General features: G+C 39.5%; 1 protein-coding gene across 1 annotated transcript in view; it reads left to right on the top strand.

Moving 5' to 3' along the window:
- SPON1 (spondin 1) overlaps nucleotides 1-13,051 on the top strand; it is a 274,194-nt gene that overhangs the window by 71,522 nt on the left and 189,621 nt on the right. The window contains exon 3 of the mRNA XM_067749816.1: nucleotides 10,465-10,598. Within this exon, the coding sequence (XP_067605917.1) occupies nucleotides 10,465-10,598 (134 nt within the window). The remainder of the gene's footprint in view (nucleotides 1-10,464; nucleotides 10,599-13,051) is intronic.

Here is a 13,051-nt window from a genome sequence, read left to right as displayed (position 1 = left end):
AGACCAGATCACTTTGCCTTTTATTCCTCATCTATGAGAATAATTATTCCCATCAAGCATTCAAAGATGTGACCATGTTAAGTACCTGGCACATAGTAGGTGCTAATTAAATATTAATTCTCTTTGGCTTTCCTAATATAGTCACCCAGAAACCTCCCAAGGATTTTAAAGATTTAGGGTTAAAATTACCTGCAAAAGTTCTCTGTAACCACCAGTAAAGCGGTTCCTCATGGAGGCCAAGTGTGCCACTCCAAGAAAATCACATGGTTTGGAAATCTACCCTCACACCAATAAAGCTGCAGCAGGGAATCTAAGTACCTTTAAGAAAATACGAAGCAGAAGTACTATTTACATTTACCAAGTACTTGTGTGTGTGTGTTGGAGTGGGATGTTTAGTTGTGGGCTGGTCCAGTGGAGGTGGTTCCATAGGACTCAGCTTGGCTAGAGAGAAATTCTTACCTAACATAAGGGAATGACACTGTCAGGAGGGAGCGTGGTAAAGGGGAAAGAGCACGGGCATTAGAGCAGATAGGGCTGAGGTCAAACCCTGGTTCCACCACTGCGGGATTTAAACAGGTTATTTAACCCATCTGCATCACAGTAGTTTCCTCAAGGACAGGCTTAATACTGCTTAATTATTGGAAGGAAATGGAAATCATATATGTCAAGTCCTTAGGCAATAGAAAGTGGTCAAAAATGCAAGCTATTATTATTATCAAGGCTATTAATAATCATCTAGAAAAACAAAATCCAAAGTCAGAAGGACTTTGTCTAACTCCAGGGTGTTGTCTAAATAGGGAATAAAGACAGATATTGCATCCAGGAGGTAGAGCCAGCAATCTCACAACCAAAGGGAGGGGGCATGTACATCTAGTTCTTCAGTGCACACCTCTTAGCTCTCAGGCTCTGTGCTAAGTGCTGAGGAAACAAAGAGAAGAAAAGCGAGAGACATGGTGTCTGCCCTCGTGTAGCCTACAGATTATTAGAGAGGTAGACATTAATCAAGGACTCAAACAAATGCTTGTAAAATTAAAAGAGGGCTAGAGTGTCTGAAGGAAGGGGGATGGATATATGAGAACACATAACGGGGGAAATGGCCATAATGAAAGAGGACAGGGAAGCCTTTTCAATGAGAAGGATGGGTGAGCTGAGATTCAGAAAAGGAAGAAGGAAAGGAGGAAGGGAGAGGAAGAAGGGAGGGAAGAAGGAAAAGGGAATTGACTAGGCTTTTGCAGGAGAAAACAAGTGCAGAAAGCAAGGTGGGGAGGAGATGGCACAGTATGAGGCTAGCGAGGTGGGAAGGCAGGGACTTGACTCTTAAGGATTTCAGTCTTGATTCTGGAAATAATGAAAAGCTGTTGAATTGTTCTAAGGAAGGAGATTATATTCGTGCTTTTAAAAGATCACTCTGGTTTGCAGTATAGAGAAGAAAATGAAGAAAGGCAAGAGAAGATGTACAAAGACCAGTTAGGATAATTTTATATTTGTTCAGATTAAAAATGATGTAGCTTAGTCTACAATAGTAGTAGGGATATTAGTCTATGGTAGTAGTAGGGATGGTAGTAGGAATTCAAGAGACGTTTGGAAGGTAACGTGGACAGCATTCGGATACAAAGGGTGAGAGGGGGAGAAGAGCCAAGGATGACACCTGGCGTTTCTGACTTGCATAATTAGAGCAGGACCAGGTTAGAGGGAAGATAAATTAGTTGTTGACCAGGTGTCTTTGAGGTATGTTTCATCCAAGAGGAAGTGCAAGTAGAAGATAGAAGTTTGGAGATGCATGCCTAGAGCTCTGAGAAGTGGCCAAGACTGGAAATGTAAACTTGTGAATCATCCACACATAGGTAGCAGTTAATGCTGTGAGTTGAATGAGATCACTTACATAGAGGGAATAAAGTCAGAACAGGAGAGGGCTTAGGAGTGAGCTTTGAGCAATTTCAAATTTAAAAGCCAGTAGAGGAGGATCTGCAGCCAAAGAAAATAGGGAGAGAGGACAGGAAAGTGGAGGTGGGGAGAGGGCAGGAAGGAGCTATGGCACAGAAGCTATGGGAGGAGAGTGCTTCAAGAAGGACTGTAGATCTATTAGGTTAAGCACTGCAGAAGCCGCTGATGGCCTTAGCTAGAGCTGTTTTAATAGTGTGATGTACGCCCCAAACTCCTGGGATTGGGATGAAGATGAGTGGGATGTGAAGTGAAGACTGGAAGTATAGCCAACTCATTCAAGTTATTTGATAGTGATGGAGAGAAGAGAGATAACACCACATCTGGAGGGGGATGAAGGGTTAACTGAAGGTGTCTTTATTTTTCAATGGGAAAGACTCAACCGTGCTTACAAGATTAATAGGAATGATTCAACTGGGGCAAAAGTTGAACCTGGAGGAGATAAAAGGGATAATTGTTAGAGTCAGGAAGAGGGATGGGAACAGAGCAGAGACGAAAGAGAAGTAAGGTTCCTCTGTTATAATAAGAATGAAGGAGGACAGGGTGAATGCAGGTGGGAAAGTGAAGGACTTTAAATCTGCTGACTTCTGTTTATTCTGTGAAGTAAGTGGCAAGGTAATACAATAAGAGTGAAAGAAGAGATTAATGTTGGAAGTTTGGAGAGATTGGAGATTTGAAATCATCATCGTTGACAGTGGAAAGGTAATGGTTTGCCAGATACATACAGCAATGTAGCCGGGCAGACCTGAGGCTAGGAGTCAATTAATATAGGAAACAATTGGCCTCATCACATGACTTTGTCCAGTAGCACCGAGCTCCACAGGTGTGAGTGGCTGGCATTTTATCGCATCAAGAAGATAAAATGAATTGGGAGATTGGGATTGACATATATACACTAATATGGATAACTAATAAGAACATGCTGTATAAAAAAATAAATAAAATTAAATTTTAAAAAAAGAAGATAAAACGACAGAGAAGCAAGGGAGTTTTTAGAGTATTTATACCATATATGAAAAAATAAAGATCCACAGAGATAACACAATGTTGATAAAGAAGAGCAGGGAATGAGGACTTGCCGTTGCAGATATTGAAATATATTTACAGTGCTATGGTGGGGGTGGGTGGGAACCTGAGTATAAAGCTCAGTAACAATGTGTTTGGGAACCTGGTATACATAAGCCCCATTGGCCTGGAAAAGTCTCTTTTGCCAGTTGTCTCAGAATATTGTGATCATTAATAACAAACTTTTTCATCCTTGTTTGGACAATAAATTTTATGGTCACTCTTTATATGAGAAAGGTGGCATCACAAAGTGGAGGAAAGATGGATTGAGTGGTGTTAAAAGTAGCTCACGGTATGGACATCTAGCTTCTAGGCCCCCGGGTAAGGAGCTTAGAGGTCACCACTCCATCCTAACAAGTGAAATGCTGAGCAAACCAAAAAAGCAACAGTTCTTTCTAGAGCCATCAGAGAAATGAGATCACCGGGCACATTGCTGCCCCCAAATTGGAGAGGCAGACAGGAGGATACAGAGAATGACAACTTAACAGAGCAGAAATTTCCATGTGCCGGAGTAGGAAAACCTGAACTACAATAGATGGATTGCTTGAGGCTCAGTGTGGACAAGTCTGAGAGTTAGAAACTCCAGAGGCGCCCAGTCATTGGCGGGGAGGGGGAATAACTTTTGTGGGCTTCACCTCCAGGAGATCTACCATGTCCTCACAGTGAATATCAGAGAAAAAATTCTCTTCGGGCTTCTGGCAAGGGGAGGAGGAAAGGAGCTAGTTTTAAACACACCAGGCATTCTGTTCTTCTCAACAAGGTCTGCTCTCAGGAGGAGCTATCTTACTGGAGCCTAATCTCCTAGAGTTTTATCAGAACGTAGCCTATCTGGGGGAAGGGAAATACCCAACTCCAGCCCCCTCCAGCCATCCAGTCCCACCTAAGTGGTGGGGGGTAACTGAGACGCACACGTGAAATTCACAGTGCAGGGGTACACGTCACCGAAAGACGGAGACCTAATCATAAGACTATAGAACACTTCCTCTCCCTGACCCCTTACCACAGGCATACTTCAAAGATATTGTTGGTTCAGTTTCAGACCACTGCAATAAAGCAAAAATTGCAATAAATCTAGTCACATGAAATTTTTGGTTTCTCAGCACATATAAAAGTTATGTTTACATTGTACTGTACTCTATTAAGTGCACAGTAGCATTATGTCTAAAAAATGGACATACCTTAATTAAAAAATACTGTTAAAAAATGCAGTGTGTGAAATGCAATAAAGTGAAGCCACAATAAATTGAGGTATGTCTACATGTTACTAAAGGCCTATTTACCTCAGTTCCTTTTACAGCATATCATGTCCACCTTGCAACAAAAAACTAAAAGGCAAACCAAAAGGCAAAAAACACATCTGAAGAGATAGAGAAAGCATCAGAACCAGACATGGCAGGGATGTTGGAATTATCAGACAGGGAATTTGAAACAACAATGATTAATATGCTAAGGGCTCTAATGGATAAAGTGGACAGCATGTAAGAACAGATGGGCAATGTAAGCAGAGATGGAAATCCTAAGGAAAAACCAAAAAGAAATGCTAGAGATCAAAAACCTTGTAACAGAAATGAAGAATGCCTTTGATGGGCTTGTCAGTAGACTGGACACAGCTGAGGAATCTCTGAGCTTGAGGATATATCAACAAAAACTACTAAAACTGAAAAGCAAAAACACAAAGACTGAAAAAAACAGAACAGAATATACAAGGACTATGAGACAACTACAAAAGGCATAACATATGCATAATAGGAATACCAGGAGAAGAAAGGGAGAAAGGAACAGAAGAAATACTTGAGACAATAATGACTGAGAATTTCCTCAAATTAATATCTGACACTAAACCAAAGATCCAGGAAGCTCGGAGAACGCCAAGAAAGATAAATGCCAAAAAAACTATACCCAATCATATCATTTTTAAACTACAGAAAATTAAAGATAAATTAAAAATCCTGAAAGAAGCCAGAGGAAAAAAACACCTTACCTACAGAAGAACAAAGATAAGAATTATCTACAACTTCTCAGAAACCATGCAGACAAGGAGAGAGTGGGGTGAAATATTTAATGTGTTGAGAGAAAAAAGCCACCAACTTAGAACTCAGTACCCTGTGAAATTATTCTTCAAAAGTGAAAAAGATATAGAGACTTCTTCAGACAAACAAAAATTGAGGGAATTTGTCGCCAGTAGACCCGTCTTGCAAAAAATGTTTACAAAGTTCTTTAGAGAGAAGAAAAATAATATAGGTCAGAAAGTCAGATCTCCATTTAAAAAAGGAAGAGTATTAAAGAAGGAATAAAGGAAGGTAAAATAAATTTAAAAATTTTTCTTATTCTTAATTGATCTAACAGATAATACTTTGTTCAAAATAATAATAGTAACAGTGTATTCAATTATATATGTTTATGTCTATATATGCTTATATATGTGTAAGTGAAATGAATGACAGCAATGATATAAGGGAAAGGAGGAAGGAATTAGGGATATTTTGTTATTATAAGGTACTTGCACTATCTTTGAAGCAGTATAGTGTTATTTGATGGCAGACTTGGGTTAGTTGTAAATGTATACTGAAAACTCCAGGACAACCATTTTAAAAAGCCAAAGAAAAGAAAAAGTATAATTGATACGCTAAGAAAGGAAAACAGATAGACTCATATAAAATTCTCAGTTAGAACCAAAAAAGACAGAAAAAGTGTGAAAGACAGAAATAGGAACAAAGAACAAGGCAACAAATATGGTAAATATTAATCTGCCTATATCAATAATCAGTTTAAACATCAGTGGTCTAAACATCAATTAAAAGGTTGTCAGTGAATCAAAAACAAGACCCTTGTATGTTGTCTATAAGAAATCCACCTCAAATATAAAGACATATATCAATAGATTCAAAGCAGGATGACGAGAAAGATATACAATGTTAACATTAATCACAAGAAAGCAGGAATAGCTATATTAATTTCAGGCAGAGTGGACTTCAGAGCAATGAAAGTTATCAGGAATAAAGAGAGGCATTACATAATGATAAAGGGATCGATACTCCAAGAAGATGTAATAATCCTTAATATGTTTGCACCTAACGACAGACCATCAAAACGTGTGAGCTGAGGGCTTCCCTGGTGGCGCAGTGGTTGAGAGTCCGCCTGCCGATGCAGGGGACGCGGGTTCGTGCCCCGGTCCGGGAAGATCCCACATGTCGCGGAGAGGCTGGGCCCGTGAGCCATGGCCGCTGAGCCTGCGCGTCCGGAGCCTGTGCTCCGCGACGGGAGAGGCCACAACAGTGAGAGGCCTGCGTGCCGCCAAAAAAAAAAAAAAAAAATGTGTGAGCTGAAAACTTGTAGAACTGCAAGGAGAAATAGATGAATCCATTGTCATAGTTGTAGACTTCAATTCCCCTCTATCAGAAATGGACAGATGTAGCAGGCAGAAATTCGGTAAGGACATAGTTCAACTCAGCAGTGCCATCAATCAGCTGGATCTAACTGACATCTATAGACTCGATTCAACAACAGCAGATTACATGTTCTTCTCAAGCTCACATGGAACATTCAACAAGATGGATCACATTCTGGGTCATAAAATACACCTTAACAAATTTAAAAAGATAGAAATTATACAATATCTGCTCTCACACCACAATAGAATTAAACTAGAAATCAATAATAGAAAGATAGCTGGAAAATCCCCAAATAGTTGGAGATTAAACAACACATTTCTAACCAACACATGGGTCAAAGAAGGAATTTCGAAAGAAATTTTAAAATATTGTGAACTAAATGAAAGTGAAAATACAACTTATCAAAATTTGTGCGATGCAATGAAAGCAGCACTTAAGGGAAATTTATAGCATTGAATGTACATATTAGAAAAGGAGAAAAACTTTAAATCAATCTAATCTTCTACTTTAGGAAACTAGAAAAAGAAAAGCAAATATATCTAAAATAAACCGGAAAAATAATAAAAATTAGAGCAGAAATCAATGAAACTGAAAAAAGAAAGAAATCAATAGAGAAAATCAATAAAACCAAGAGCTGGTTGTTTGAAAAGATCAGTAAGATTGATAAGCCCTTAGCCAGGCTAACTGAAAAAAAAAAGAGGAGACACAAGTTACTAATATCAGAAATGAAAGAAGGGACATCACTACAGATCCCATGGACACTAAAAGAATAATAAGGAGTATTACAAACAACTCTATGCTCACAAATTTGATAACCTAGATGAAATGGACCAATTCCTTGAAAGACGCAATCTACCAAAACTCACACAATAAGGAATAGAAAATATCAGTAGACCTATATCTTTTAAAGAAATTGAATCAATGATTAATATCCTTCCAAAACAGAAAGAACCAGACTGAGATGGGTTCACTGGTGAATTTCTTCTTTAAGGAAGAAATTATACCGATTCTCTACTTCCTAACTCATTCTATGAGGCCAGCACCACCCTATTACCAAAAGTAGACAAAGACATTGCAAAGAAAGGAAAACTGCAAACCCATATCTCTCATGAACATAGATGTAAAATTCCTCAACAAAATATTAGCAAATCAAATGCAACAGTGTATAAAAAGAATAGACACCATAACCAAGTGGGATTTATCCCAGTCATGCAAGGCTGGTTCAGCATTTGAAAATCAATTAATGTAATCGATCACATCAACAGGTGAAAGAAGAAAAATCACATGATCATATAAATAGATGCAGAAAAAGCATTTGACAGAATCCAACACCCTAACTCTCAGCAAACTATGAATAGAGATAAAGGTCCTTAACTTGGTAAAGAGCGTACAAAAAACCTACACTTAACATCATACTTACTGGTAGGAAACTTGAGACTTTGCTGCAAAGATCAAGAACAAGGCAAGGATGTCCCCTCTTACCACTACTTTTCAACATCATACTGGATGTCCTAGCTAATACAACAAGACAAGATAAGGAAATAAAAGATATACAGATTGGGAAGGAAGAAATAAAGCCGTCTTTGTTTACAGATGACATGGTTGTCTACATAGGAAAATCTGAATCGACAAAAAACCTCAGGGAACTAATAAGCAATTACAGCAAAAGCTTGACGATTGCCCGGGGTTGTGGGGAGGAAGGGATGAGTCGGCAGAGCAGAGGATTTTTTAAGGCAGTGAAACTACTCAATACAATACTACAATGGTGGATGCATATTATACCTTTGTCAAAACCCCATAGAACACCAAGAGTGAACTCTAATGTAAACTGTGGACTTTGGGTGATGATGTGTCAGTGTAGGTTTCTATAGGTTTATCAGTTGTAACAAATGTACCACTCTGATACCTGATGTTGATAATGGGGAAGGTTGTGCATGTGTGGGAACAGGGGGTATATGGGAACTCGCTGTACTTTCTGCTCAATTTTGCTGTGAGTGTGAAACTGCTCTAAAAAAATCTGTTTACTAATTTGTTTTGAAGTAGCTCACAGTATGGAGAAAATAGAGTTGGATCCCTACTCCATCACATTAAAAAGTAAATTCTAAATGGATTGAAGGCCTAAATGTGAAAATAAAATTATAAAGCTACTGGAAGAAAATACTAGAGAATATCTTTGTGATCTCAGTGTTTTTAGCAAGACCAAAAAAGTGCAAGCCATAGGAGAGAAATTGATCAATTTGATTAGATGGAAATTATTGAAGAATTCCAAAGATAAGATGAACGTCTGGGTGACAGAAAGATATTTGTAAATGATGAGCATTTCATATCTGGAAAGTCCTACAAATCGACAAGAAAAAGAAAAATCCACCAGTAAATATTTTGAGTAGGCAATTCACAGGAGAAACATGAAGATGTTCATGTGAAGGAGATGCTCAAATTTGCTAGTATTAAATGAAAACAAGATACTACTTTACATCCATCAGGTTGGAAACAATTAGAAAGTCCAATAATCACAAGTACTAGTGAGGATATGGGGAAATGGGAACAGTTATGCATAGCTTATAGAATGAAAGTAGGTAAAGCCATTTTGCAGAACAATCTGGAACTACTTAGTGAAATTAATATGATTATACCTACAACCTCACAACCAAGCAGTCCCACTACATGGTTTATATTGCTGAGAATCTCTCAGGTACGTTCATAAGCAGAGCAGCATGAGGATTTGTATTACAGCAATGTTTGTCGAGGCAAAGAGCTGGAAGTCAGTTAAGTGCTCCTCACTGGGAGAATAAGTAAAATGTGGTCCATGCATGCAGTGGAGTACTAAGCAGCATCAGTAGCAGTGTTACATTCACATGTAGTAACACTGACATATCTCAAAATTATAAGATTAAGTGAAAGAAATATTAAAATACAAAACAACTCTATGTAACTTCAAGTAAATTACACACACACACATATATGTAATATATGTATATAGAGATATTCAGAAGGACATATATTAAATACTTAGGCGTGAGCAGTAAACAAAGGAAGGAAATGAGAGATGTATAAAGAATATAGAGGTAAACAAAACGTTGCCTTTGCTTTGCACAGTGATGAAAGGATATGATGTGACTTAATTTTTTACCTGCTTTCCTAAAAAAAAGAGGAATTAAAAAACATTTTAAATAAAGTAAATACAATATGGATATAATGATCTCATTAAGTTGTATTTGAAAATTAAATGAGTAATTCATATAAAGCACTTAGCTTAGTACCTAGCCTACACTAAACACCCAATAAATGTTCTCTGTTAATGTTAGTAACACCACTCATAACACAGCTACTACCAATCAGTTGGAGTTGGCACTTAAGACCCATTGGATTTAGACGGTTTCCCCAAAAAGAGCCGTTCAGGTCTAACAGTCTGTGGTTCTATGAGAGGGATAGGCAAGTCCTGGCTGCAGACCCAGAAGCAAGCCGGAGAAATGGTGAAAACAGCCTTGTGGAATGGGAATGGCTACCAGCTTTTTTGCAGTGTCACAGGAAATCTTGATGGTTAACTTGGGAGAACACCGGTATGAGGCACAAATTAAGAAAGGAGAGGCTGCAAGAGTAAACAGTGCTATAGAGCTGGGCGACTTTATGTACTTTGGTATACTTACTCCAAAGGGGGGTTTTCTTTTAACATTTTAATTTCAAGCTATAAAATTGAATCACAACGTCTAGGTATATAGTGTTTGCTTTGGATCATCTTTCCCCCACCCTCCTCCTTCCCTGAAGTGGGACACAGGTTGTTGTAGTGAAATGAGCAACATCATCACCTAGTGGCCTGTCCCTCAAAGTGCTGACATAAGATCCTGGTCCCAGAGAGCGGAGAACAGGTGCTACATCCTTGCCCTTACGTTAATTCAACAAGCATTAAGTGGGGCTCTGTGCCAGGCACTGTTCTGGTGTCTTGGGGATGTAGAACTACTAACAGAAAATGACAGATTTAAAAATAAAATTAAGGAAGTGTCAACACGGAAACTTCCCAAAGTGACATTGCATTTTAATGTGTTTATTTTCCACTGGTTTTCCACAGATCATAGATGAAGAAGAAACACAATTTATGAGTAATTGCCCCGTTGCGGTCACCGAAAGCACCCCACGGAGGAGGACGCGGATCCAGGTGTTCTGGATAGCGCCCCCTGCAGGAACTGGCTGTGTGATTCTAAAGTAAGTGAACAAGGGAATCCTTGCAACACTTCACTCCCCTTTCCTGTGCTCTCTCGAAGTCTCCGTGGTGCGGTTGCAGAAGGAAAAGTGCCTTTTTTGGGGCATCAGACAAGTTGTATCATCTCTCTGCCCTCCCTTATCTTGACTCTAAAACAGGACTATGGGCGGTCTTTTGTAAAGTGCTATGCAAAGAATCAATCACCTGAATCTCTATTTTCTTCCCATGCAATGACCTGCTGGTTACTCTCTATCTTCCTAGAGATAATGACCCCTATGGCTGGTCAAGAAAAATTATGACCCGGGCGAGGATAATTTTTGGCTTCCTCCGTCTTGAATACACCCCCTGTCCTTAAGCTGTGCTAGACTGACCTGAGACCTGACTATAACCTCCGTTGGCCCCAGGCTCTGCTTTATGATCCTGTCTTCTTCCTTCTCCCATCAAAATTGCCCTCTTGCCCCGCTTCCTATGGGGCATCTTGATCCTCCTCTTGGTGAGTTACAATAGATGATGAGAGGTATGAGCCAGCCAATGGTTTTCCCATGAAAGGTAGCATTATCTCAAACCTGTGCTTCCAAAGTTGTATGTTATAGAATGATGTTCAGGGAGATGTAAATAGGTGGGCAGGAAATCAATTTCTATGGTTAAATAACTTCGGAAGATGCTGTATGCTATATATCTCCTTCTTGCAGATTCACAACATATATTAGCATATTGAAGGTTTTGCAAAGTGCTGCCAAAAAAGAAGTCTGTTTAACTTGGTTTCGCCCAGCATTTCCCAGACTTGACTGCAAAGCTCCTTTTTTTGCTGAGACATCTATTAACATTAAGTAGTTTGAGAAATGTGGCTATAACCTGTTTTAAATACATTTTAAGACTCTATAGAGTGATGCTGAGAATTTTAGGATTTCAGACAGGCAAATAGTCGTGGGTAGATAGATAGGCAAGGCTCCAATGCCAGCATCCAAGAAACCCTTTTTCTTGGAGTTAGGGGCTGGGAACTTCCCAACCATCTTCTTCTTTAAATCCCCTAAGGCCTTATGTATATATTTGGTTCATTTGTCTGAACCTGTGGCAGGTGGACATTTCTAAAGACTTACAACTACAGCCCAGCCCTGAGGAGAGACTGATAAGGAGGCATTCCACCTAGACTCTCCAGTCCCTGCAGTTTCTGGACCCAGCTGTGCCTGCCTTATGGGAGAAAAAGAAAGCTTGCAGAGATTTCTGGAAGCCTCTGTCCATTGTCCAGACGCAGTCTTGTCTTTGGCCTCTTTTTGCTGCCATCTGTATGGACATCATTTATTTTTTTCTTAGTTTAATGCAAGCTGAGCATCCTTCCTCAGATTCCTTGAGAAGTTTGGCTTTTGGCACTAATCTACATTGGTGATTTGTTTTAAATTTAGAAGTAGAATTTATGTATAAGTATAAATCCCAATATATAACATGTATCTAGTATCTAGTTGCAATGTGGGAGAAGGCCTTGTGGGAATAAACGAAGACCACTGAACTGAGAAAAGAGGCTATTTATTCAGAGCTTGCTATGTAGCAAGGAAATCAGCTGCCATCACTAGCATTTGACAGAGACTCAAAGGCAGGCAGAGGAGTGGGAAAGCTTTACAGTGAAAAATAAGAGAAGATTGTGGGTACTTTCTCACTGGAGATTGTTGGCATGGGGAAGCTGAGGGCGGGCTAACTAGAAATGGAGCATCTGATGTGATTGGTTTGGAGAGCATATTAGGCTTTCTCTGACTGGTCCTGAGATGGAAATAGAGGAGGCAGTGGGGCAAAATTAGAGAGTTGACATCGTTGCCCAAGTCCTAACCGTTCTGGACTAATGGCTGCAGACGTTGTGGTTTGGCTTCCCATTTACTGCAGAGGTTGGGGGTCAGAGTTCTATCGTCACTGTCAGATACAGCCTAGCCTTTGTCCATTAGTATATTCAGTCTCTCAGCCTGGAGACCGGGTTCTCAGCTTGGCTTTCCAGTACCCACACCCCTGCCCATGGCAGCCCTATCACTCCACAGAGGGGCTCTCCAATATCAGATCTGTGTGATGAACCTTCCTGCTCTAAAACCCTCATCCCTTTGGTGTAGATCTCTGGTTTTCTTTGACTTATTCTCACAAACCAGAAGCCTTTGATCTTCCTGTTGGAAGCCAAAAAGGCTTCTCTTGTTTACTGTTAACAATGAACATATGTGAACATATGTTTATCCATTAACAGTAAACAAATGTGGCTTGTTCAGTCACTCATTCTTTCAGTAAATGTAACTGAGCTTCTATTTGCACAGACGTCCACAGTGTACAGGCAACTGAAGTTAAGATCTTGGCCCTAAAGGTTCTCACAGGCCAAATGGAGAAGAAAGAAAGGGACAACCAGTACTGTCTACCATGAAGTCAGCTGCACATCTAGCGGGCTTTGTCTAATTTAATCTTCACAACAAACTTCCCCCTTTTA

Source organism: Pseudorca crassidens, chromosome 9, assembly GCF_039906515.1.
Source record: "Pseudorca crassidens isolate mPseCra1 chromosome 9, mPseCra1.hap1, whole genome shotgun sequence".
Lineage (NCBI taxonomy): Eukaryota > Metazoa > Chordata > Mammalia > Artiodactyla > Delphinidae > Pseudorca > Pseudorca crassidens.
Note: the sequence above shows the minus strand (reverse complement) of the source record. Positions and strands in the feature narration are given on the sequence as shown.